Below are 25,970 nucleotides of genomic sequence, written 5' to 3' on the forward strand. Positions count from 1 at the left end.
CCTTCCTTCATGTTTTTTCTAGCGACTTCCTACCTTCTTTTCTCTTGCCAAGAAGGTTCAATCTGATATTCCTTCAGTGTCTTAAAATAACAACTACATTTAGAAATTATTTACTCACCAGACACTGGACTCACAACAGCCCTATGTCATAGGTACCATTGTTATATTGTTACATAAGAGAAAGCTAAGACTCAGAGGGGTAAAGTCATTTTTCCAAGGTCACAGAGCTATTCAGGGGCAAAGCAGAATTACAAAGCAAATCTGACTCCAAAGCCCAAGATCTTAACTATATCAAACCACCTGGCTCCCAAATGAATTGGGGGCCTTACTACTGTGACATAGAAAAGATCTTACAGAGACAAACCTACATATCTTTGGCTTGAGGCTCTAACTGCTAGGGAAGACTAGCAAAAATGCTTTTGAATCATCCAGGAAATTTCTTTCATTCCTCATTTCTCAGAAAGAATCATCTGGAAAATACAGTCAGTTCCAAGGACTCCTTGGGGGAATACAAATGAATCTAAAAATGAAAGGAAGTTTACCCCTTCTCCAGATGAACCAAAACCCCTGGATTTAGCAGTACCCGAAGCAAGCCCACTTCTGCTCCCTCTACCTGCCTAAATCTCAGCAGACTGTCACCAACAAGATCCTCATTCTACTACCAAGGAAATAACAGAGTCTCCAAGTCTTGGGAAGAAAACCAAAAATAATAATAATGCAAAAAGAGAATGAATAAGTAAGAAGAAAACAAAGCTCAAGCTCCTATTTATTATGTATCAAAAGATTCTGTTTTTTCAAGCTTCTTATTAAAATACTCTGGCTCCAAATTCATTTTCTTTGCTTAGTCCTAATTATTGCTTCAGCTTTCTTCAAACGGACCCCCAAAGATGTTGAAAATGTAACTGAAAGGTCTGCTCCTTCCATGGGAGCTGCAGGGAAACTCTGACTTCTTGCTATGAAACGCTATTTTGTAATTTCATAGATAATACCCCAGAATTAATCAAGATAAAGAGTTCTCCATTTCCCCTAGCAACAGAGCTCACTGGGGCTAGACAGGCAAGGCAAAAGAAAGATGGTACCAAAAGAGAAAAAAAAAACCCATTTCCTCATCTAGCAGCACATGCACAAAACAGGCTCCCAAATTCTACCCAAATCACTAGGCTAGTACTGATGACATCAAATTCCAAAGCTACATATCACATAAGAGGACACTGTCCATTCTAATGGGGTAGGGGTCAGGATGAGAAACTGAGGTAGCAAAGAAAGGGAATGGAGAAGAAATGTAAACCATAAATTAAGGCTCAAAGCCCTGCTGCTTCTCCTGCTAAGAGCTGGCAAGGAAGGACTGAATCAACCTTCTAGGTAAGACCATGAAAAGGGATGTTAAAAAAAAATTGAGAGAGAAAAAGGAAAAAGATCAGAAGAGAGGAGTCTTACTGCACCAGGTTTGCAATTTGTCTGCCTTCAGAGCTGAAGCTCTGAGTAGCAGGTTTTTTAAGGTCTATTTTAAGAGCTTTGAGGCCTTTGGGGAGGAGGGAGGAATAAACCTCACTAATTCTACCTTTTTCAAAGTCTCCTGAATTTTGCTGTAATGGAGGGCATTTGCATGAAACAAGATGGATTCCTCTCAGAGACGTGTTCATTCCTCAGAAAATGAACATGTTCATGTGTGTGCAAGCATGTGTAAGAGAAGAGAGACATTTGAGAGCTGTTTCTCATAGTCTATTAGTCTACCAGATGCACAGGTGAAGAAAATGGGGACAGGACTGGGAGGACCTGATCCTTCAAATCCTTTTGAACACAAAGACTGGCCAATGATTTTGAAGTTCTCACTCAGGATTTATAGAAAGAAAAGAAAATCAATGCAAATAAAAATAAAAAGAGATACATGTTGGTTTACTTTTTAACCAAAAAATAAACTGAAACAAACAAACAAAAAAAACCCAAATTAAAAAACATCTCAATCTAAATAAATAAATAAGTAGATAGATAGCCTAACAAGCTACCTGAAACTTAGGCCATCATCATCCCTGGTTTGGGGACTCCCTGGCTGATCCACCTCTAAATGACTCAGAATCATGGATTACAGTCAAAACGGGGTGGGAGAGTATAACAGTGCACTTTTCCCATCCCAAATTTCTACAATCACACACACAGAAAAACAGATTATATAGCCTGGGGGAAACGGAGATGGAGCCTAATAACATGTTACCCATAATCCTGTCCAGAAGAAAGCTGTGAAAATTCTGAAAGAAAACACTCCTTTGAACAAGAATTGCAGAAACAACAGAAGGGTCAGGAAATACAGCAAGTGAGAGAGATTAAAGGAGTAGAGATGATCATCACCTCAGGAAAAACTGGAAGAGAGGGGGTGAAAGAAGTGAGAAGTAATGCTTTTTGAGCCAAAAGAAAGCTGCTTCAGAGAGCCACTTGCTGTTCTACCAAAAAAGCCACCTTCTGGTACCAGAATCTCCAAATACTTGTCTTGCTGGCTTATAGCCGAAATTCTTACATAAAAAAACTGAGTTAGGGGGATTCACTACAAGTGGGCTTCTAGGTAACTTTAAACATAAATTAAAGATGGTCCCAGATAGATGGAGGACGGTCAATAATAATAGTATCAAGTTAAGACGCTGACTTAGTAGTAGCAAGAGTGACCAAATACCCTGAGTTAGCCACAGGGATAAGTCCTTCAAAGGAGGAAAATTAGCAAAGGAGACAACTGACAAGGAGTTGTCCAATGTCTTTCCTTTACTGAGCTTTATAGATAGTGAACACTCAACAATATCTAAGGTAGGTTAATATAACCATGTGGTTAGACAAGGAGACAGAAAAGGCAGCTGTGAGTGGGAGAAAGGGGGCCTTGGAAATGAATGAAGACCAGTATCTGCAGGGCTACAGTTCTCAATAAACACAGAACCTTTTTTAGGAATGTAAGCCCATGTCTGCTAGCTTACCCTGCTCCAGACACCCTCTCCTGCTCATATACATGCCTGGGATTTCATTCTCTAAATCCAGGACCAGGTCTTTGAGCACTAATAACATTTAGGATCCAAACACTTACAAAGGTGCCTGGAGTTCTGCACCTTCCTTAATCTAGGAGCTTGGAGCGCTTCCCTCACAAAGCAAAAAAGACTGCTTAGGACCTACCAGGTGGGCACACCAGCACTGAGCCTATACACAGCCTACAGCTCCCTAGGTTACAGGCCCTCTGCAAGGGGAACAGTCAACTGGACCAGAGTCTCACTCATAACACTAGTATTTCCCATGAGAAAAGCAGGGCACTGCCAGAAAAGAGAAGCACTATTCCCTCTGCCCGCTCCATGTCTCACCCTGCTACTCACTCACATTCTGTGAATTTGTATCTATCTGTCCATTGTCAATTTGTCAATTCTCGTCTAACGCCCTTGTCTAAGTACTTAGGTAATATTGTAAAAAGTGTCAGTAGAAAATCAGCGTGAGATAAATTTGCCATCCTGGTGAGCTTCTGTGTTTGTTTTATTCCAAGTAAATGCACTAAAGCTTGCTTCCGTATAACAGAAAACCTAAAAATCAATGCCCAAAGCCCAATAACCACAAACTCCCCTTTCCAATAACAAAAAGCCAGGAAGAAAGCAAGCTACATAAAATGAAGCCAGAGAAAAATAGCCTCTCCTTAGAAGGTTCCAATTAATAGTTGAGGGGAAGGGGGAGGACATTTAATAAGTAATATACAAGAAAGAAAATCATCCTGATTACATTTATTCAGGAAACAAAGCATTATGAATGTGAGAACCTATGTACCCAGCCTAAGTAATACCAAAAATCCATTCTCATTCACAAGCTCATTCGTTCAATAAATGTTCTCTGATCATCTGTTATATGCCAGACACTGTTCATACCTCTGGAAATATAGCTGTGAACATGACAGACATGGTCTCTGTTCTCATGTAACTTACATTGTGGTAGAGGAAAAACGGAGTCAACAAGAAGCAAACAAACAAGAAAAATTATCAGATGGCTGTTATGGTGACATAACTGGTTACTTTATACAGGAGACAAGGAAAGACCTTCCTCCTAAGTAACAGCAGAAATGAAATCTGAATGACAAGGGCCAATTAAGTGAAGATGAGTGAAGAGTATTCCAGGCAACAGTTGGAGCAAAGGACTTCTACATGATGAACAGAAAGGTCACTGTGGTCAAAACATAAAGGTGAGGGGAAGAGTGCAGGAAATGCGGCTGCCAAGGCAGGCAGGCAAGGATCTGCTCAGTAAAGGTCTGTAACCAGGGAAGGGAGTTTAGAACTTATTCTAAGTATGATGGTACGTCAGCAGACAGTGAAAGGCAGGAGAGCTGTGTGCTCCTTAAGAACTTACTGTGGAATGTTGATAACTAATTCCAGGATGTAGACTGACTTTTCAAAAAATTTATCTGGCTACAGAAGTTCAGAAGAGTTTCTTTTCCTAAGAGAAATTCTTCATCTGTAAGTTAATGAATACGTACTATGTGAAGGGCACTGTGCCAACTATTATACATACATTATTTTATTCAATCCTCACCCAATACTACAGGTAGATTTTTATTTTACAGATGAGGACACCAAAACTCAGAGAGGAGATGAAGTGACTTGCCCAAGACCACACAGCATGTACATGGTAGGGTCAGGGCTGGAACCCGGGTCATTGTGACTTAAAAGAGCCGGGGCCCCAGCCACTTTGCTCTAACAATTCCAACCCCTTTCCTGACGGGGAAGAAAGAGACAATAGTTCTTTTGGGTTACCACTGAAGCCTCCTGTCTATTGCTTTCCATCTATTCTCATGTTCCCCAGTGAGGAACATAGTTTGGGGCTTGACTCCAAACACCTTACCCAGGAATATTCCCTAACAACCCAATTCCAATCTCATAGTTCCATGCCCTTGGCCAGCCTTTCCCAGCACCTCTGGTCCCAACTGGCTTCTCTACCTGATGAGGTTTGAGTTCTTTGAAGGCATTAGAATCCTCATGATTCACTGAGCTCCTACCACATGCCAGGCACACGATTTACATTATCTCGTTTCATCCTAACTGCCCCAGCATCTTTTTCAGATGAGGAAAGTTCAGTCACAGAAGTTCCAGGATAGGGTCAAAAACTAATAATTAGCAGAAAAGGAATTCTATTTCTTCCTACAGAATGCACTGCACATAGCTTACTAAATGGTGAGTGAATGAAGAGACATACTAACTCATCAAGAGACATACAAACCCCTACCCCCCTGAATGAGGAAGAAAGCATGGGCACAGGTCAGGGCCTGCATATCCAGCTTGAGATACTCTACACCAACACATCATCTCATCTTCTCAGCGAATATAGGCTCCAGTTCAGAAAATGTGAAAGGCTCTGTCCTTCCCCCATCCTCACTTTCACCCACCCAGGAATCAAATAAATCAACTTTCCCCAAGACCTCCATCAAATACAATCCCATTACAAAGGTCATTTCCTTCCCCACCCTCAAGACTACCAGAGAGCATTTTATTTCACTAACTCAATACTGAACAAACCTTTACAGAAAACACAACCCAGCTTATTTTTCATGGTCTCTTTTATGTCAACTACCTTACACAATATTTTACAAAGGAAAAGTAGCAGCAACAGTAGAGTGTTTTAAGGAATAGGAGCCAGGAATGTTCACCACCAAAAATGGAGACTCATGCAGCAGCAAAAAGAGAAGGCTGCTCCAGATGGTGCAGTCCTATCAAAAAGCAGGGCTACCTTACCAAGAGCTGAGCACCCTCCACTCCCAAGAAGGGAGCAAACAGGAATCAAAGCATGTGGGAGGCTATGGGCCACAGAAGGAAGAAGAGGCCCGGAGGAAGACAAAGCATCACCAAGTGGATATCTGATCTGGACCCTCCCGAGGTGATTCCTTGTTTTACTGAAATGTGATCACGCAGAACCAGACAAATAGCAGAAAAAGTGACAAGAAAACTGAGCACCTCAAGACCAGGACTTCTTTATGCCATGCCTAGGATGGAGCCCAACACATACCAGACATGTAAGACAAACAAAAGTTAGCCAAATAAACTACCAACAATCATTACCACTTTTTACTCAGCATTTATCCTGTGAAGGAACCTAAGCACCTTTCATATATTCTAACTGATAATTCACAACAATTACCCTGCAAGGTAGATACTTATTATTATTTCCCCAGTTAGAGCTAAGAAAACTATCGGTCAAATTGTGCTGAACACTGGAATTTGACACAACATTGTAAAATGATTATAAATCAATAAAAAATGTAAAAAAAAAAAAAAAAAAGAAAGAAAACTATGGGTCAGGGAAGTGAAGTAACTTGTCCAAGATCACATAGCTTATAAGGAGTGGAACAAAGATTCCTAGTTAAGGTCTGCCCAATTCCAAGGATCATGTTCCTAACCACTATGTACCATGGCCTTCCAGCTGTGTAAGTGGAAGGAGACGTGGGCAAGGCCACAGTATAGCTGAGGAAGGGCTCTGGTCTGGGGTCTAGGACCGCCTTCCACACACCTAGCACTTGGTCTGACAGCGTGTGACACTGACCGAGGCTTTTTTATACCACAGGTCCCTCCTATACCTCAGTCTTCCTGGTTACACAGTGGGAAGAATAATTACAGCCCATTTCTGGCCCCTAGACATTGGCTGCTACCAAGAGAGAATGTGCACACCAACATCAACCAGAACTGAGTGTTAAGAACCTCAGGTGTTGGCTTTGCTAACTTGGCGTATCACATCTCAGGGAGGTGCCTGTGTCAGTGTCTTAAGTGGTCCAAGGTGAAAGGGGTAGCCCTCGCCCAGTAGTGACAACCAACAGAGGGATGGTAAGACACAGGTTACGAAGTGCTCTGTTGCTGTCATATGTTAATAAGTGACAGGTCTGAAACCTCCAGGCCTTTTTCTGGGAAGGTGTAAAGATGCCAAATGCCAGCACTCTGAGCCACCACATCTGCTGAGTGACCAGGTGGCCCCAACACCACACTGTCAGTGGGCACTGAGAGAGGACTTGACTCAGGAGGAGCAAGGCAACACTTCACAGGGTCCAATCTCAAGACTACCATTTAGTTGACTGAAGGAAAACAAGTAACCTATTACAGTAATTTTTCTTTTTTTGGTCTTCATTCTCAATCCCTCATCAAAATCCATCTAATGTACCATGACAGAATGATCTGTTCATACTGCAAATTCAATCATCTCACTACCACAACCACAACTAACAACCCTTCAAAGGATTTCCTGCTCTTCCAATCAAGGCAAGATACCTCGCCGTGGCTGACCAGGCCTGCCCTTGCCAATCCCTCCAACCTCACCTGTACCTATCTCCTCTCACTCTCTGTGCTCTGGCCACAATTTCTTTCAGTTCCTCATGGAAGTTATGCTTCTTTGCACCCCTCAACCCCTACCCCACTCAGGCGGCTTTGTAAAAGCTGAGCTCTCAGCCTGAAAAGCTCTTCAACCACATGTCACTTTGCTTAGTAAACACCTGTTTGTTCTTCACAATTTAACTCAAATGTCACTTCTTCAAGGAAGCATTACCTGATACCCTCTTAACCCCAGGACCAAGTCAAAAATTCTCATGGAACCACATTCCTTTCTTTCCACACATTGATTACAATTATAATTTTACATTTACGTGTATGATTATAATTTGATTATGTCTATATTCATCAATACTCTGAGCAGGAACTGTATCTGACTTGGTCACAAGTATATCTCAGGGCTGACCATAGTGTCTGGAATATAACAGACACTATATGTTTATTGACTGAAAGAAAATTTCAGAGAGAAAGAAAATGAAGACCTGTACAAATCAAATGGTTCTGCTTAGAGAAGCTGTTCACCTCTTATGACCTTAAGGCAAATTATTCTTCCCCTTCCCCCTTCCTCTTTCCCAAATTTCTTCCAGAAGTTACTTTCTATGTCCTGCCATTCTCTAGACTGGTGGTAGCCATAGTGATAACCTGGCTTACAGCCAAAAACAGTCTAAATAGATATCACCTTTTCTGCGTGCTCCAAGCTTCCAAAATAAAAGTCCACAGCAAAGTCCCAGTCGTACAGAAACACAAAAACCTTTACCCAGTAAAGAGACTGAGCCAAACAACTAGCAGACTCTGCAAGAAACAAGTATTCCTCAGAGCAGTACCCCCAAGTGACCCACCCAAAGGAAAAAACGGGAAAGGAGGAGGGCTGCAGGAGGCTGAGATAGAAGCAGGTACACCATTCCCTGAAGGGATTTTAAACCCCATCTTTTACTCCTTGGATGAAGCAAAGATGTGCACAAACATTAAATATCAAAAATCCCCCGATGAGGCAGCTTCGGAAGAGCTCTACAGATTGTAGCTCAGAGAAGCAACACCCATGCCTGAAGAAATTCACACCAAGCTCTAATTGAGACCAAAATTCACTTTACAAGCAGAAGGGTCTTGTCTATGCCCTTCTACTCTTTAGGATAGGCAGGTAGGGTAAGGTGGAGGAAGCAGAAGCATTTACTGAGTTCTATTCAATGGCAGGCACAGTGATAGGTAATTCAGACAGGGCTGCTAGGGAGAAACAAATAAGGCACAGATGAGCACACATAAAGACGGGTAGCTGAGCTTCAACGAGGTTTAACAACTTGTCCAACAGCTAGTGAATGACAAGGTCAGGAACAAACCCAGGTCTGCATGAATCCACACACTCTTTTCTCCCACCCCAGGGCTGCCTTTGTGGGTCATCTATGCACCCAGTTCTGCTCCTCACCCCTTCACCACCACCTTCCTAACCAGAGTGAGAACGTAGCTACATCAAGGAGAGGCTGCCTTCTGCGAGCACAGCCCACCACAATTAGTATGTATATAACTGAGGTACAACCCCACATCCTAGGTATGGAGACAGTTCACTATAAGGAGCAGAGCTCATCACCTATAGCTATGAGGATGAGGCTAGATTTTCTAAAAATCCCAAATGGGCCCATAGGGATGAAGTCTCTGCCTTTCCCAGAAGCCACTGCTGCTGGGTGCTAGGACTGTAATCCTGCAACCCAGAGAACCTTAAATCAAAGGATGGTGTGTGCTCCATCACACCATAAGGCAGTACCTGCAGGGCAGACAACCCCAGCTGAAGTCTCCATAGCTCCTCTACCTATGCAGTGGCGGTAAACTCTATACCTGAATCATCCACATCCACACGGCATCTCTTACAAGGTTAAGCATCCATTCATTGTACTGTAGTTCAAGGTTAACCCCTACCTTGCACTCATTTCAGGATCTGCTTCTTATCAAATGCTATGCCAGCTGATTATTATAACTATTATGCCATTATAATAACATTACTGCACTTTTTCTCTGCACTTGACATCTGTTGGCTGATAGGTTTAACTGGTACATAAGCAATAATTACACAGTGCTCTCTCCTTTCCAATGAAGCCTCTAGTGTGACACTTAAAGCTAAAACCAACTGCAGCAAATGCCCAGCCCCAGCAGCAGTGGGAAACATGGCTTATTTGGGCTCAACCACCATACTTCCAGTGGTCACAGTGACTGAAACAGAAGTTCCACTAGGTCCCTAATTGTTGACACACTCCTCCGTTTCTGGGAAGGTGATGGAATTTGGGGGAAACACCAAGCAGCAAGCAATTTATTGTTGAAAACCCCTACAGGGCCAGAGGAGTCATGTACAGGACTCAGTATTACAGACGTACAAGCAGTGCCAAATCACGATGCTACACACCACCACAAGAGAAAAAGGAGAGGAAAACACACTTCTCTGCTGGAAGTTCTCAAATAAATGGCGTCCAGAGAGCCATTCTGCCTGCTTCCCTATACACGCTTCTTGGCAACTGCTGGTAAAATTGGCAACAGGGAGAGGAAAGGGGAGCAGAGGACTATCTTCAGGCCCCTATTTTGAAACTGAGAAACCCATCAACCTGGCTGCTAGGCCTTCTTTAAGTAGGGTCCCTAGGGGCCAGGATGCAGTCTGGAGTCCAAAGTGAAGAAGCAAGTTCCACTTCTTGTCAGACTATTTAATCCACCTGTCACACTACTTATGACAAAATCGAGAAAGATGTGAGATTCTGTGACTGCAGAATATCAATATGCCTAAATCACACATTAGCCTTATTAAAGGAAAGGCAACCCATACCGAGGCTGCATAAAAAACACACATGATAAAACAAACCCCACCAGGAGACCAGGGCTGCCCCACTTTGTTCTCCACCCTGTAATACACAGGGCTCTTTTTTTTTTTTTTTTTTAAGGCAGAGAAGGGGCGGAAGGTTATCTGAATTTAAATTACCAGTGAACACTATAATCTGTGTGCAAGGAGAAAAGGAACATTCAAGAGTGCCAAGTGCAGGCCTTTAGGACATGTGTGGCTGAGGCAGTAGTAGCCCACGGGGCTTTTTCCTTCAACCTCAGCCCTCTATTCTCACCACTTGGGAACAGGCAAGCCAGCAGGCAAGGCCCAGGCAGTACAAAGGGGCACTGTCTCCTAGGTCTAGAGAGAAGACTGCACTCAGAAGAAAATTAGTATGAAGCAAAAAAGAATGAGTAAGATCATCATCCACAGAAGTAACCCATATGAGGAGGGGGTTTTGAAAGGTGTTTCTGAGGGCAGAGATCATATCTGTCTCACTTACCACTATACCCCCATGGCCAAGCAGTACCTGACACACAGTGGGTGCTCAGCAAAGAACTGCAGACTGAAGGGTAACCACAAAGATTCCTTAGGTTGGAACAGATTGAAGAGAGCCAGAATCTAGTTGTGCCTACTGTAACCTGTGGTAAAAGAAGGGCTGCGGTCTGCAAAGGATACATAAAGAGGAACCTAGAGAATAAGAATGAATTACTCTCCAATACATTCCTGGTGGCCTGAGAGACTGACGAGTGTATTTTGGTCAGAATACAGACACAGCCCTAGAAGGACAATGCTGGGAGGAGAGAAGAGAAGATGGAAGGAGAGAGGGGAATAAAGAGGACAAGATATTTACCGAGTGCTTACTATGTACATCTCTGAAAACCCCCAGGGGGGGGAGGTTTACAAAAGAAGAAATAGGAGCAGAGCGGTTAAGTAACTCATCTGAAGTCTCGCAGCTAGTACATGGTTTAAATATGGGTATATCTGACCTATGGCTAAGAGCTTTCCACGATACTTAACCTTGACTTCCTCCAGGGCTGAATTGGCTCCTGGTTCACCTTTCCTATGGTGGAAACAGTGTTCCTACCTGTCCATACAAATAAACTTGGTAGTCATGTTTCTTAGAGTTAATAAATTAAATGGAACAGTGGCTTGATGGTCTCACGAATTTCATATGCTTGAGATAGCCCACTGAAACTTAAACCTGGATGAACTGAGTTTCCAGACCTACAAAGCTGCCAACTAGTGAGGCCTTGACTAAGCCATCAGCTGGTACGTACCTCTAGGACAACTCTAGCATAGCAAAGGTTAGGGCTGGATGAGGAAAAGATAACCTGAACGTGATCTCTGCATGTCCCCAACAAGTTCTCTTCACAGACTGCAAAGGAGGTACCAGGAGCCTCTGAGTACTCTGAGTTGTGTCAGTAATGCCCATAATTCTCTTTGAAGGCAACCTAATTCTGATTTAAGTAAGAATAGAAAAGGTAAAAAGTCAAGGATTTCTATTTGGTTCTTTTTTTTTTTTCTACTTAAACAATGATTTTATTGCTTGAGTACACACAAATTTATGCAACCAGGGCAGAAGCTGTGGATGACTCATATTTCCAACTGGGGGGGAGGACTCGTTTGGTCTTGTAATAGCGAGCCAACCTATGAATACGGCTCTCAATCAGAATCAGACGGAATTTAGCATCTTTATCCTTCCTGTTCCTCTCAAGATGCTTCCGAACAGCAACAGCCTTCTTAATTAAATGATAAAGATCCTCAGGAAGATCAGGAGCAAGTCCTCTGGACTTAAGAATCCTCAAGATTTTATTGCCCGTCACAAAACGTACTTGTGCAACACCATGTGAATCTCTCAGGATCACACCAATTTGTGAGGGAGTCAGGCCTTTCTTGGCCAGTTTGTAGATCTGCTCCTTCACGTCATCAGACGTCAATTTCAGCCAGGTCGGTACGCTGCGGCGGTAGGGCAGAGCTGACTGGGACAGGCCCTTCCCGGGAGCGTGCATGCGACCCATGATGGCGACGGTCCGGCAGCGAAAAGTCTATTTGGTTCTTAGAAGCAATTGAGCCTTCCCTCCATAGTGCTCACAGCCTTTCTGAAGCTTCCAGAGACATTCCACATCCGTGACACCAGGGGCAGTAGAGCAGAAAGGGCAAGACGATTTTCAACATTACATTCTGAAGAGACCAGCCAGTGTTTCTAATGGATGTGAATACCCTGAACAAACCCAGGGGAAGCTAAGAAGTACTAAAATACACGGTCTTTCAGGGTTGTCTGTTTATTTTGCCTCCCATATGAGGGCTTTCATTAGTTAAAATTGTCTTTTTCAACACGTAAGGAAGCTGATGATTCACCCAGGTGCACAACAGCTGCTGGGAAGACCTGTGGGAAGAGGCCACTCGGCAAAGGTGGGCTGTGTATGGTGAGAAGGGTCTCCCAGGAGTGCCCTACATGCCAAGCCATATGCTGTCAGGATATTAATCCAAATCCATCTTGTGCACTTTACTCTCTCTGGGATGTGGAACATTAAATTATATCCAAGGACTATACGAGTCCTTTCAATTCTATTCCACACTTACTTCTTTGCTAAAAGATTTGTAACCTGGAAACAAAGCCCTCTGACTAATAGCAGCATGAATACTCAGCAAAGAAAAGGAAATCAGACTGTCAATTTAGGCTTCCCTAAAAGGTATCACCCCACTGGAGCCTTAATTTACCTTATCTAGAAAATGGAGAAACCTACTACTCACCCTTTTTCCCCCAAAGACGACAGATTAAGGTAATTGAGAGTCCTAAAGAGGAAAAGGCTAGAGCTAAGAGGAAACACCAAAGCTCCACTACTGCCCCAATTGAATAGCTCTGGAAACCTGTAAGAGAGTTCCAAAAAGAGAAGACTACCTCACTGCCATAAGAACTTACAGCAAGAAGCATGAATACAAAAAGTAAGGCAAGCTGGATTAGTCATGGCTCTACCCTGACTAGCAGTATGACCTCAAGTAAGTCATTTAGACTCTCCAAACCTCAATGTTCCACCTCTATAAAATGGGGATGTTGTAAGGATCAAATAAAATAATGTATCTGAAAGCCATTTAAAAACAGTAAAATGTTGAACATACTTTAAGCCTATTTATCATTCCAAAGATCTCTAGGTGAGAAACCCTGAAACACTTCTGGGGGCAAAGAGGCAAGGCTGTCACCTTTAAAAGGCAGTCTACAGTGACTGGGTCCAGGTGTTTGCAGAGAAACCCATGTTTTAGGAATAAAGTAAGAACAGAGCAGAATTTGAAGAGATGATCACACTTGGGTCTGCTTAGGTACTTTAAAAAAAATGTAACAATATATGTACATAGGTCAAATTAGAAAAAGCACACAAGATATACAGTGAAAATTAAGTCTCCCTCCTTTCCCATTCTCCAGCCACCCAGGAGCCCTCACCAAAGACACTCTTTTCAGTTTCTCATGTATTCTTCTAGATATTTCAATCAGCTAGTTTCTACCTCAGATGGGGATACCATTAGTGGTGACACTTTCAGAACCAGAAAGTAATGCCAAGCAGTAAGCACTGTCAGGGGCCCTTAGAGACTACAAAAAGAACAGGACAGCCAGAGGATGAGATACTGTCCTGCAGGAGGTTCCATGGAGGTGCAGATTCCATTCTGACTATTATACTGCATTGCCCCTTGGCCGACCACACTTAGGCAATGATTTTGTACAATCTATTTCCCTTTCTGTTGTGCTTGTTCATCCAGAACTCCTTCTCAGAGAAGCCATTAACAGGAACAGTCTCTGGGACTTTGTGCTGGAACAGCCTGACCACCAGGCCCTTAGAAGTTGACAGAAGCAAGAACAACCATCAAACCTGCCTCAGCAGAGGCTGGGCAAAAAGGGCAAAAATTACTTAAGTCCCTAGGTCACCATCTTTCTGGGAATTGAAAACAAGGAAAGATGAAACCCAGTCCATACATGGTCTCTGTAGGACTCAGCCCAAGAGACTAAGTCACTACCCATAGAAAATTACAGGATACTCTTAACCAAAGCTAGGCCTTCACAAAAACTTCCTAAAATACTTTCAGGTTATACCTTCCCTTCCCTTTCTTCCTCCACAAGGAACTTAAATGTGTGAAATTCCAGCCTCTACCCAAAGGTCACAAATGGATACCTACAGGTCAAATCTAGTCCACAGATGTGCTTTGGTAGTTCCTGGAGATTTCACAGTAAAATCTGGATTTCTGGCTTCTCTTGCAGTATGAGATGCAAAGACCACTAGAGCCGCACTCACCCATGGCAATAATAGGCTGAGCAGCAGATGTCCCCCATGAAGCACATAAGCACTCCAGTTTGGCACAGTCTAATGTTCCCTGCTGTCTCACACTGTTTCCTACCTGAAAACATCTTTGAGTTGGAGACCCCTAGCCAGTGAGTGACAGAGAAGGCTGATCAACTGGTAGGCACAGCAGGTGACCAAATAGTTGGACTCCTGGATTCAAAAGCATTTATTAAACACACTCTGTGTGCCAGGAATTGTGCTGGGGGCTGGGTACACAAAGAAAAATAAAGGATGCATTTTTGCCCTCCTGGAATTTCTAATCAAGTCGGAAAGGTAAGACTTACTTTAAAGAATCAGACTGTTTCAGACACAAAGGACTCTGAGAGTTGAACATGCCAAACTCACTGTGATTAGGGATCAAGGAATATCTCAGGGAAGAAATGGGATTTGAACAGGACTATTACCATTTCTCAGGCATTCACATATTCATCCATTCAACAAGCACTTATGGTATCCATGTTATACTCAGCATTATGCTAGAAACACAAAATAAAGCACGTCTATGTCCCTGAGAAGGTCATATAATAAAAAACACAAACACTAACCAGGATAAAGTATGCTGAATTCTGTAATCAAAGTGTTGCTATGGGGATACAGATGCGGAGGTATCAGGCAAGGCTCACTAAAGAAGGCAGATCTGCAGCATAAAGTAGAAGACTAAGGAGAGAGTACTCCGGACAAAAGAAATGGCAAATTTGCAAACATGAGGCATGCTTAGAGGAGCACCTGGATCAGTTTATCAGGAGCAAAGGGTACCCGTGAGTAATGGGAGATGATATAATTAAAGTGGACAGAGATACGCAGCAATAGGCATGGAACACGAGAACAACTGACACATTTGGAATTTATTCAGCAGCCAGTGGGTGCCACTGAAAGCTTCTAAACATGAGTGTTCTCCAATCAGCACTGTATTTTGGAAGACCCTAAGGGGCAGAAATACACAGTGTCCTGGAGGAAGCCAAAGGAGGAAATAGGACGAAGCTCCTATAATAACTCAGGTGCAGTTCCAGGAAACAGAGGAAGCACTAAGACTAGAAGACAAAGATAATGCAGAGGCTTGCCCCAAAATCTAAGACAATGGCATTTCCTTGAAAACACATTTTAATTTCTTTCTTTTTTTTTTTTTTTTTTTTTTACCTATTCCGACTGGTCTTTCCCCCAAATAATGAAATAATGAGGTTTTACCCTATTTGTTTCATTCAAAGAAGTAAGGCACAGGCTATAGTCATGATGCTCAGGATTTTTAAAAACTCAGCTTGAGATCAGAATAATGGGGGGTTGTAGCTTCAGGGGCTTTTCCCCTACTTCCACCTCCATTGCTACACTGAACGAGCTGCAAATCTCAAAAGCAGAGAGCCAAGTTGAGCACAAAATCTGGATCACATAATTGACTGTGGCTCCCTGACCTTGCACAAGGCCAGAAATGGGCATATAAATCAGAAAAAAGCCATGACAAAGAAGTCAGAGTTCCCTTAATGAGCTAATTGCTTCATGTCTGGCTGAAGAGCAGAAGGCAAGAGACAAGGAGAGGGCCCAGGAAGGCTCAGGACCAACCAGACCTGCTCCATTGAAATCCCTGTGTCAGACACTGAACAAGAAACAGAAGCCCCTGGCTAGGACAGCCTTTTAGAGCCTCAGAAAGGTGAGAACTAAGTTAAGTAAGGAAGGAAATGGCAGATAGGTTGTGAAATTCCTTGCTGTTCCCAACTTTTACTTATTCAGCATGAGCTACCTGTGATCACTGTAACTGATAAGAATAATAAGCCAACCAACGAAGAAGTCAGACAATGATGCGTCTGTTAAGGTAATACTTACACAGTCTGCATAACTTACCCTCTAACCAAGTCTCGGGTCAGGAATTGGAAACTGCGGCTGTTGTCATTATTGATAGTATACACAGCACTTACACTGTACCAGAAGCAGCACTTTTCTGTATATATTCTCTCAATTTAAGACAGCTACTAAAGTAGCTATTACTATTCCCATTTTACAGGTCATGAAATCAAGACTTACAGAAAATAAGTAACCTGTTAACGATCTGATAACTAGTAAGTAAATAGCAAAATATAAAACCAAGTGACCTGACCCCTGAGTAGTTTTAAACCACTCTGGCATACCATTCATTCGTTTACTCTCTTCTTTCAGAAATGTATTAAAGGTTTGCTTGGGTCATGAGGTAACGTCCAGTGGTTCACTGACTCCATTCTTCACACTCACAGCAGTCTGGCCTGGGCACTATTTTCATTGTTTCTAAAACAGGTGGAAACTTCAAATCTATTTCCTTTGGGGTAAGAGCAAAAGGAAACACACTTCAACATGAACATGAGAAAAATCAGCATGACAGCCAAAAACTTCACCAGTGAGAGTTTTAAGTTAATAAACAAGTCAGTCAGTGGAGGCAGGACCTTCTTAGTCCCTAGAGACTTTTAACTGCAACAGCATCTTGCATCTTTACAAGGCTCTAATTTTAACAACTTCTAAGGCCACCCTCTGCAGGCCCTCTGGCTTGAGTTTCAGCTCTGCCACTAACACATTGGTGGCCCTAAAAAAGATATATGGCCTATTTCACTTCTCTGGGGCTCAGTTTTATAGTCAGTAAAATAGGAACCCATCGAAAGCAAAACTGAAGCACTAGGTGATGACAGAACTAGAAGGGTATCTCCCGACTCTTCACTCACCAAGGTACTACAAACAGCAGTCCCTTGGATATGAAGCCGACTCAGTGTTGATGTTTGCAATGAAATTAAGACTTTCTGGAGGGGACAGTATAGTTCAGTGGTAGAGTGCGTGCTTAGCATGCATGAGGTCCTTGGTTCAATCCCCAGTACCTCCATTAAAATGAATAAATAAATAAACCTAATAACCTCCCTGCCTCAAAAAATTGAAAGGAAAAAAAAAAAGACCCCCTTGGATGATCTCTTCCAGCACAGAAACACCATAATCTTAGACTTCAGCAGCTGGGCCCAAGGATGGAGACTTTGCTTCAAGAATATAATCAAATCCAATCCTCATGAGTATGAGATGGGGAAGGTCATAAAATCAACCTCAAAACCTTGCATAGGAGCTGGCCTCTTATGACTCCAATGCCTACTACTCTCTGGATTCAAAGCATGACCGATCAATGTTGTCTGTATTGATTGTCCTACTTTATGTTACTGCCACTGAACTGAAGCCTGACAGTTTTCTAGAGTTTGGTCAGAAAGATGCTACCTCCTTGGGAGCCTCACAGAAATGAGAAGCATAAGCATGAAACTATTCCAAAATGCAAAGAAATGTCCGTTTAAAAGTCCACTGGCATTAAGCCTTCCTCACCAGAACTTTGGGATGCATCTCTCATTCTACTTCCATCTTCTAGAACCCCTCCTTCTCACAAGACAGAAGGGGCAGGTGACTTGCAGAAAGGGAAGTGGCTAGACGTGGATCAGTTCATTTGACTGCTGTGTTCCTCTGTCTGTGATACTAATAAATGGTAATTAAAAGGCAGGATCAAGAATTTCTTTAGTCAAGATATAGCCAACAAGCAGACCTCAGAAACATACTCCTTTCCATTTCTCTGTGGATGTGACATGTTACACAGGTTAAACATGAAACACTACGCTAAGACTCCAACTTCCAGTCCAGAACACCTGGACTCAGCTGTGAGAAAGAAGGACCAAAGAAACACCAGAGCAGCAGATGGTAAATGCAACACCTCAAAAATCCAACATTTGGAAGAAAATAAAAACAATAAAAAATAAACTCACAGAATGGCCATCATTAAAAAGTCCAAAATGATAAATGCTGGAGAAGGTGTGGAGAAAAGGGGATCCTGCTATACTGTTGATGGGAATAGTTTGGTGCAGCCATTATGGAGAACAGTGTGGAGACTCCTCAAAAAACTAAAAACAGTCCTACCATATGATCCAGCAATCCCACTTCTGAGCATTTATCTGGAGGAAACTAATTCAAAAAGACACATAAACCCCAGTGTTCACAGCAGTACTATTTACAACAGCCAAGACATAGAAACAACCTAAACGTCCATCACCAGATGAATGGATAAAGAAGTTGTGGTGTATTTATACAATGGAACACTACTCAGCCGTAAAAAGAATAAAATAATGCCATTTGCAGCAACATGGATGGACCTGGAGATTGTTATACTAATCGAAGACAGAAAGAGAAAGAAAAACACCATCTGATATCACTTATATGTGGAATCTAAAAAAAATGACACAAATGAACTTATTTACAAAACAGAAACAAGACTCACAGACATAGAAAACAAACATGGTTACCAGTGGAGGAGGTATAAATTGTGAGTTTGGGATTTGCAGAAACTACTATACATAAAATAGATAAACAAGGTTCTACTGTACAGTACAGGGAACTTTAGTCAATATCTTGTAATAACTTATAATAAAAAAGAATATGAAAAGGAATATATGTATATAAATGAAACACTATGTTCAACACTAGAAATTAACATGACATTGTAAACCAACCATACGTCAATTAAATATATATACACACACACACACACACAATTTTTAAAAAAGAAGAAAAAACTCAATTCCAGCCTCTTTGGAGAAATCCAGGTAAAAAATATCCCTCCCACCACCTCTGCCCAAATTCCATTTCTTCTCCAACTCTCTTAACATTATTAGGCTTTGAGGCAGGCAAAATGGAATAACTTCAGAAAGGGACAAATAACTTCTGCTCTGAATTACTAGGACTATCAATAAGCAAAGCAGATGTCATTCTTACAAATCATCATGCTCACAAACATCTAATGGTCAAATAGTTTACTAGGCCTGCTGCACCCTCTTGGTTATACTCTGTACACGACATGCTCAGTGATTACGAACAGCTCTGCTGATTGGAAAATGGAAGTAGTAAGGACAAATCCAGAGCTTTCACCTTCCTTAAGGCCAACTAGCTCAAATCTTTCCATGACAGCCATTAGCTAAAGCCAGCCATCTAGTAAGAGGTCCAAACAGGAGAGGGTAACAAAGGCACTATCTCTAAGGTATCTTCAACCTGGAAAAATTCAGTTATCCCTTTAACAGCAGGAACTCTCACTTCAGTGTCCCCAACATTTTCAATTGGGCATGGCACCTAATAGGGCTTTGAGAAAATAAGCTGAATGACCAAATAACCTGTTGATGACTGCAGACTCTTGAGGGGTGGGAGTGGGCAGCACAGTGCAACAGAAATAGCTTTGGAGTCAGAACTGGATTTAAAGACTGGCTATATCAAACTTTTTTATCTTAATCAGATCACAGCCTCAGTTACCTCATCTGTAAAATACCAACCACCTTACAAGGTTGATGCGAGGACTGGATGAGATAACGTTCTCCTGATTTACCAGTTTGGTATTGGAGGCATTGAAAATGCTTATGGTGATAGTGGGAACTTCTAGATAGGAAACAAGCCTTGATGACTATATATTAGTGACAGAATACAGGGTAACACCATGCATTCTCAATGAAGGCAAAGTCTCCCCCAAAGGGGTGAAAAATTATTCCTGAGGAAGAAAAATCTTAGATATTATAGCAGTCTGTGACCCTCCAAAGGGCCACAGTACATAAACGGACACAGTCAACCTGTGGTATTAAAATTCCATGGTGGGGTAGGGTGGGGGAGGGAGGCAATTGGGGGGGAAAAGTCTCAAAAGGTAATAATGAACAAAAGGATGAGAAACACTCGATTAGACGTCCAAAGGGCCGATCCACTTTCCACAAGAATCTAATCATACTAGCACCCTGATCTTGCACTTCTACCCCCTAGGACTGTGGGAAATAAATGTAATTTAAACCAGCCAGTCTGTAGTATTTTGTTATAGCAGCCCATAACTGAACTAAGACAATCCTCCATGCCTCAAATAGTGACTAGGGCACTATTAGGAGAATGCGGGCAGACAGTCAGCCAACACAACCACACCTTTGTCTATGAGCTGCCTGGTGGAAACTGAAAGAACTACAAGTCAATGCTAAACATAGTCAGTTGCTCCTGGATTCTGTCTCCTAGGTAGAAAATTGCATCAAGTGAGGATGCCAGGTGTAAACCCTCCACAAATTAAGAAAATTCTGGCAGGTTCTTCACATGTGTTCTGAGTAGCTTGAATCTTTTACGAGGTTGTTATCCCAAAGACAAACTCAATTACTGAAGCTAGGAATCAGGAGTTACCCAAAGCCCCACCTGAATGACAACAGGCAATTCTCCCCCACTTAGCAGTAAAACCCTTGGTGAAAGTAAATGAAGCAAAGAAAAAGGCAGGATATTCCTTCTTTAGACCACATATAATTAAAGTAAGAAGCTCTATGCTGCAGACGACTAAGGCTCACAGCTTAAGGCCGACTCAGAGAAGAATGAAGTATTCGTTCTTGCTCAGAAAGAGAAAAGATTAGCTCCATAAGGACAGGTCTCCAAATTGACACCAAATCCAGGAGTTAGAGATGCCTGCACTACAGAGCATGATCTAAGCACCAGCTGCAGCCCCAGAGAAAAATCCCCAGGAATCCATGACCAAGGGGTTGGCATTGTAAGTATGTTCAGATTAGCTCTCCTGAAAAGAGGCTTACTCCAAGAGACTGGCAGACAGCCTCTGCAGCACAGCTTCACTTAAGAAAGGATAGATAATGAAGAAAAAGATAGAAGGCAGGATGAGAAGGTCAGCATGAGGCCACAAACATAATGAAATGACAATTAGAAGTCATCCATCCTTGCCTTTAGAGACTATCATGTCTTTCTGAATATTCTCATTAATAGCAAACCTTCATCCTTTGAGGGTGAAAACAGTTACTGCATCCCCACGTCCCAAGGACTTTCATATGTATTACTACATTTAACTACTCTTCAAAGTATTATTCCCATTTTTATGCAGTAAAAACCAAGCCCAAGAGGTGAAATAACTTGTCCAAGGTCATATGGCTAATAAGTGATAAGACTCAGAATCAAAACTCATACTCAACACACACCAAAAACCAACTACGCCTACTTAAAACGAACTGTTAATTCATCTGAAGACAAGTCAGCTGACAAGGCTGCTTAACTATGCCATTTAGGGTTAAAAAAAAACCAGTATGGTACCATGTATTAATGAAACTGATCTCTCAAATGGTTCAAAAATGTTTCTGAAGACAATTTCAGAGGTGGATTTTCAAAACTGCTTTGGACACAAGAGGCCCTGGGTTCAATCCCCAGTACCTCCTCTAAAAATAAACAAATCTAATTATCTCCTCCCCCCCAAAAAAAAATTAAAAAAAAAAAAACTACTTTGGACAAAGTCCACATCTCTTAAGTGATGCTACCCTTAACCCCCACCACTTACACCTACACATACCATTCTAAAGGAGAACAGCATTCATTGAGAATTAAGTTCTGGAATGTCTATTTGAAACCTATTTTGTTATTTTTCAGTTTCACTTAGTCTCTTTTTTTTTTAGGGGAGTACCATTTGAAAGGGGAAGAAAATGGTGTGTTACATGCCTTTCCACTCTGCATCTACAATCTATAAATTCTAAAAGTGATATAATGATAATAGTGTTTAATGCACATCAGGTAATGAGCTATGTGGTTTTCAATTTATCTCATTTAATCTTCACAATAACCCTACCAAGTGGCCACTGTTACTTACTACTATTTCGCAGACAAGGAAACGGAGGCACCTGGAAGGGATGCCCCTTGACCTGAAACCAAAAGCTAGCAGAGCCAAAACTTGAACAAGCAGCCAGCTCCAGGAGCCTCTGTTATGCAGACACCAGAAGCTTCTTCAGCTCTCCCCTGCCAGGTTCTATCACACTCTCAGAGGCTTTTCCCTCAATCCATTTAACAACCTACCCGTAAACACTGAACTATCACTGATGGCTTCCAACTTCTGGCGCTACTTGCCAGCTTCTGCTGCCATGCTCCACCCCTAAGATTTAGAAAGGCAAAGAGAATAGCGGATAAAAGTTGCTAAGGGAGGAGAAGGAAATTACCTCATGCCAGCAGAACACACAGGAATGCAAGTCGGCCTCACCTCCAACCCGAGACTGAAATGCAAGTGGGCGCACAAACGTTCCCATGGCTGGTAAATTTGGACTATGTCTCCTCTGGCTACAAGGCAGAAAAGAACAGAAGAGGTACTAACATTTACTGAGTGCCAGCCACATGGGCCCTAGAAGACAGAACCAGGCCAATGGAGATCAGGTTGGGGGAGGCAAGGGCACTCAAGAGTTCTGGGAAAAGGAGAAATCAAAATAATGGGATTCACACGATTAAAAGGGTGAAATGAAGGAGGTGGAGGCCTCTCCCCGGCAGCTTGAAAGAAGAAAGAAGGGTAGGAGCCACTCAAGAGAAAAGGCAGCCCTCAGCGTCAGGAGCTAGGCCAGAGTGAGGGGCAATTAGCCTTTTCTCCTGCCAATGAAACACACCTGGACTCAAAGTCGGCCTCTGCAGAGAATAGGAGGCATTCAAAGACACCAGGGAAGGAGAAGAAAGCAAGAATCAGAAGACAAGGCAACTTCTCATTCCTGGGCTACCACATCCCTACTAACATATTCCCCATTCCCACCATCTGTATAATGGGGCAATAAGTCTTTCCTGTTGCCAATTTCATCAGAACCACACATGCATTAACTAGCAGATTAAATTCACTACACATCCAAAAGAAAGGTTAAAACAAATCTGGTGTAGCAAGATCTTAAAAACCTAAAGGCCATGCTCTCAATTGAAGCTCCAAACCAAGTCCTGATCCATGTTATACAGATATCAATCCTGATATCCTCATGCCCTGGTTCCCATCAAAATCCTATCCAATCTCCAAATCTGGCTATTACCAGAAAAGAAAACAGCTTAATTGGGTTGAGAGCTAAACAGACAGATACAAAACAACGCATTTTTCACACTGTCAAAGCAAGTGTTTATAAACATCAGTTTCTTCTCTTAGCCAACATGTAAGATTCATTCTTTTCCTGCCTACCTAGACTCGGTTTAATCTAACTTCCTCAAGCCCCCAAAGTAGTTTGTCAATTTTGTTTTATTTAGGTCAGAAAGCCAGCTGGACTTGAATGGAGGTCAAGCATTTTTAAATATCTATTAGAAAACTAATCTTACATATAAGTCATATTTTTTAAATTATTATTAACTTTTTTAAGCCCTCTGGCTGCTATAGTGCAAAGAAGCCCCCACTGGCCTCTTAGATATTGAGCATTTACTGACTCCTTGTCTTTCCCATCTGGAGCCCCTGAAATAGGGTTCCAATTTCATTTTCTCCTGCCTTCTGAAGCAGAGAATTTCAGAGGGAGGATTTCAGGACCACCTGAATCAGAACCACCTGAGGAGGACGCCAGGTGCCCATGCCCCCGTTTATCCAAAATTCCTGTGAATAGAACCCAGAGCTATGCAAAACCTCCTGGGTGATTTCAAACACACCAAAGTCTGTAACCCTACTTTAAAGTCAAGTATTTCATCTCCTAACGCAAAGGAAAACACACAATAGGAATGGAAATACGACGCGGGTAGGGTGCAATTCCCTATAGTGAAGAGTCGCCAGCAAGGTTCTGGAGCGGTTACACAAACGCAGAAACTGTGGCCGGGAAAAGGGAACAGGGAAGAAAACTAAAACGGCTGCGGAGCCAAAGCCAGTCTCGGAAACCCACTGCCTCATCTCCTAGCACTTATCAGGGTTACTGGAGACGTTTACAGTGGGAAAGGCAGGGAAGGCGACCCCTGGGCTGAGAGGCCAGGTCTGCAGACAACACTGAGGGCCTAGTTGTACGGCCCACTTCGGAGACACTAGGGGACCTAGGAATAGCGCTGGGAAGGCCCCGGGGACGCTGGCAGGAGGAGGCCTGGGCAGCGCCCTGAGCCCCCCGCCCAGGCCCAGGGCCGAGCGGCCCACACTGGCCCCTACCTTCGGCTTCCCGCCTGGCAGCCGAGGGGCAAACACAACCCCCACAATTCCAGGCGGCCGCAGCGACAACCAGCTCCCGATACGCAGAAAAGGCGGCCTCCGTCACTCGCCATGAGCGCGTAGCTATTACGACACTCGCCTCTTCGCCCAATTGCCGTCTTCTAGAACAGCCGGCAGCCGCCTCACTCCCTTTCTCGCGCTCAGAGTTACCAGCCCCGCCCCTCTCCGGCTTCCGTTAAGCCCCGCCGCTCAGCGTCCACCAGGACAAACCTCCTTCGCTCCGGTATCCTTCCGCCGGCGTGAGAGACGCCTGGAACAGATGGCTGTAGGCCTGGTTTTGCTTCTAAACTAGAGGAAAATAGAACTTTGAAATTTGTCTTTGATTTCCCAATAGCTTAATTTCTTTGTAGGGGAAGGATCATCAGAAAGAATTTAGAGGTGGTAGGGCGTAAAAATAAATCAAACTGGTGTCACTGAGTACAAAGCCTAGTCTCAAGCAATAAATAGTCCTTAGAAAATTCATGCAGAATAGACCACCTACAAGTCACCTACTTATATACTTATGTATTGTGTGAATTGACAACGACCAATTATTTTGAAAGTAAGTCATCTGCAGCTCTAATTCTGCTCTACCACTGAATACCTCATTTATATCTGCCAGGTGCTGTATATACATTATATTTACTTATAACTTTTTAAGGTTATAACTGTCACCCCCCTCCCCTTTTTATAGATAGGGAAGCTGAGACTCAAAGATGTTGAAGGACTTAAGCAAGGTCATACGGTACAAAAGTAGTAGAACTGGGAATTTAAGCCTGATATGGGTGCCTGCAAAAATCCTATTCTCTTTCCAGGATATCATCTCTTAGACCTTCCCCTTGCATAGAGTTGCTTACCCTGCCCAGTCAAATGGGAAGGGGGGCTCCCTTAGAGTCCAGACACAGTGATTTCTGGTCATTTCCGAGTGGAGAAAAGGATAATCTAAATAAGAACAAATAATCAACTTATCTCTGGAGATCCTTTCCCTCTTCTATGTATTATGTGAGCTTCTAGCAGTTAATCTGTTTTCTTGATTATGTTTACTTCAAGCAAATGGGAAATTGACTTTGCAACCGTGAGCAAACAGTGGTTAGTAGCCCAGGGAGGGAGAACAACCCCTGGGCAATAGTGCAGTAGGTAGTGCCAGTTTATTAGAAAGGCCTACATAAGACACTTCCCTGGGACTGGGTGGGAAAGGACAGGGAACAGCTCACTTTTCCCATAGAACACCCAGGAGCCCAGTGTGAGTAGCTGGGCCTAGGAATAATTCTAGTTTGTGTCACTGCCTAGTACCATGAGGACAGATAGTAAATGTTCAACGGATATCTATTGCATCAGTGATATGTTGCAGAATGAACATATAAATTACAATTGAGCCTGACACAAGTTATAAAAAGATATTAATAAAGTACTCCAAGATTAAGATGCTTAAAAATAGAATAAGCTCAAGTCTTAAAATGAATAAAGAAATGCATGAGCCAAGAGTCCAGCTGGACACAGAGCTGCCAGCACTCACAGGAGCCTGGCTTCCTTCTTGAGACAGGTCTAACCAGCACAAGTGTGTGGGGAAGGGAAATCCTGTGTCCCCCAGTCCCCAAACCTTGAAAAGCCCT

General features: G+C 42.7%; 2 protein-coding genes across 4 annotated transcripts in view; both read right to left on the reverse strand.

Moving 5' to 3' along the window:
- The window catches only part of SIL1 (SIL1 nucleotide exchange factor), a 210,392-nt gene extending 185,872 nt beyond the window's left edge, over positions 1-24,520 (reverse strand). The window contains exons 1-2 of one of the 3 annotated variants that reach the window (XM_032476848.1): positions 24,319-24,420; positions 22,403-22,520 (exon numbers count right to left, since the gene is read on the reverse strand). In XM_032476848.1, the coding sequence (XP_032332739.1) occupies positions 22,403-22,407 (5 nt within the window). In that variant the 5' untranslated portion in view covers positions 22,408-22,520; positions 24,319-24,420. Of the gene's footprint in view, positions 1-22,402; positions 22,521-24,318 lie in introns of all 3 variants that reach the window. The other 2 variants (XR_004318735.1, XM_006180347.3) reach the window with 2 other exon arrangements.
- Positions 11,621-12,168, reverse strand: LOC102520106 (40S ribosomal protein S13). The gene has a single exon (XM_006180335.3). The coding sequence runs from the start codon at positions 12,126-12,128 to the stop codon at positions 11,673-11,675; it is 456 nt and encodes a 151-aa protein (XP_006180397.1). The 5' UTR covers positions 12,129-12,168; the 3' UTR covers positions 11,621-11,672.
- Positions 24,521-25,970: the final 1,450 nt, after the last annotated feature.

Source organism: Camelus ferus, chromosome 3 (genome assembly GCF_009834535.1).
Source record: "Camelus ferus isolate YT-003-E chromosome 3, BCGSAC_Cfer_1.0, whole genome shotgun sequence".
NCBI classification, from domain to species: Eukaryota; Metazoa; Chordata; class Mammalia; order Artiodactyla; family Camelidae; genus Camelus; species Camelus ferus.

Bases quoted from the DNA above. Each gene is read 5' to 3' on its own strand.
- LOC102520106 (XM_006180335.3), bottom strand. From the start codon at position 12,128: ATGGGTCGCATGCACGCTCCCGGGAAGGGCCTGTCCCAGTCAGCTCTG.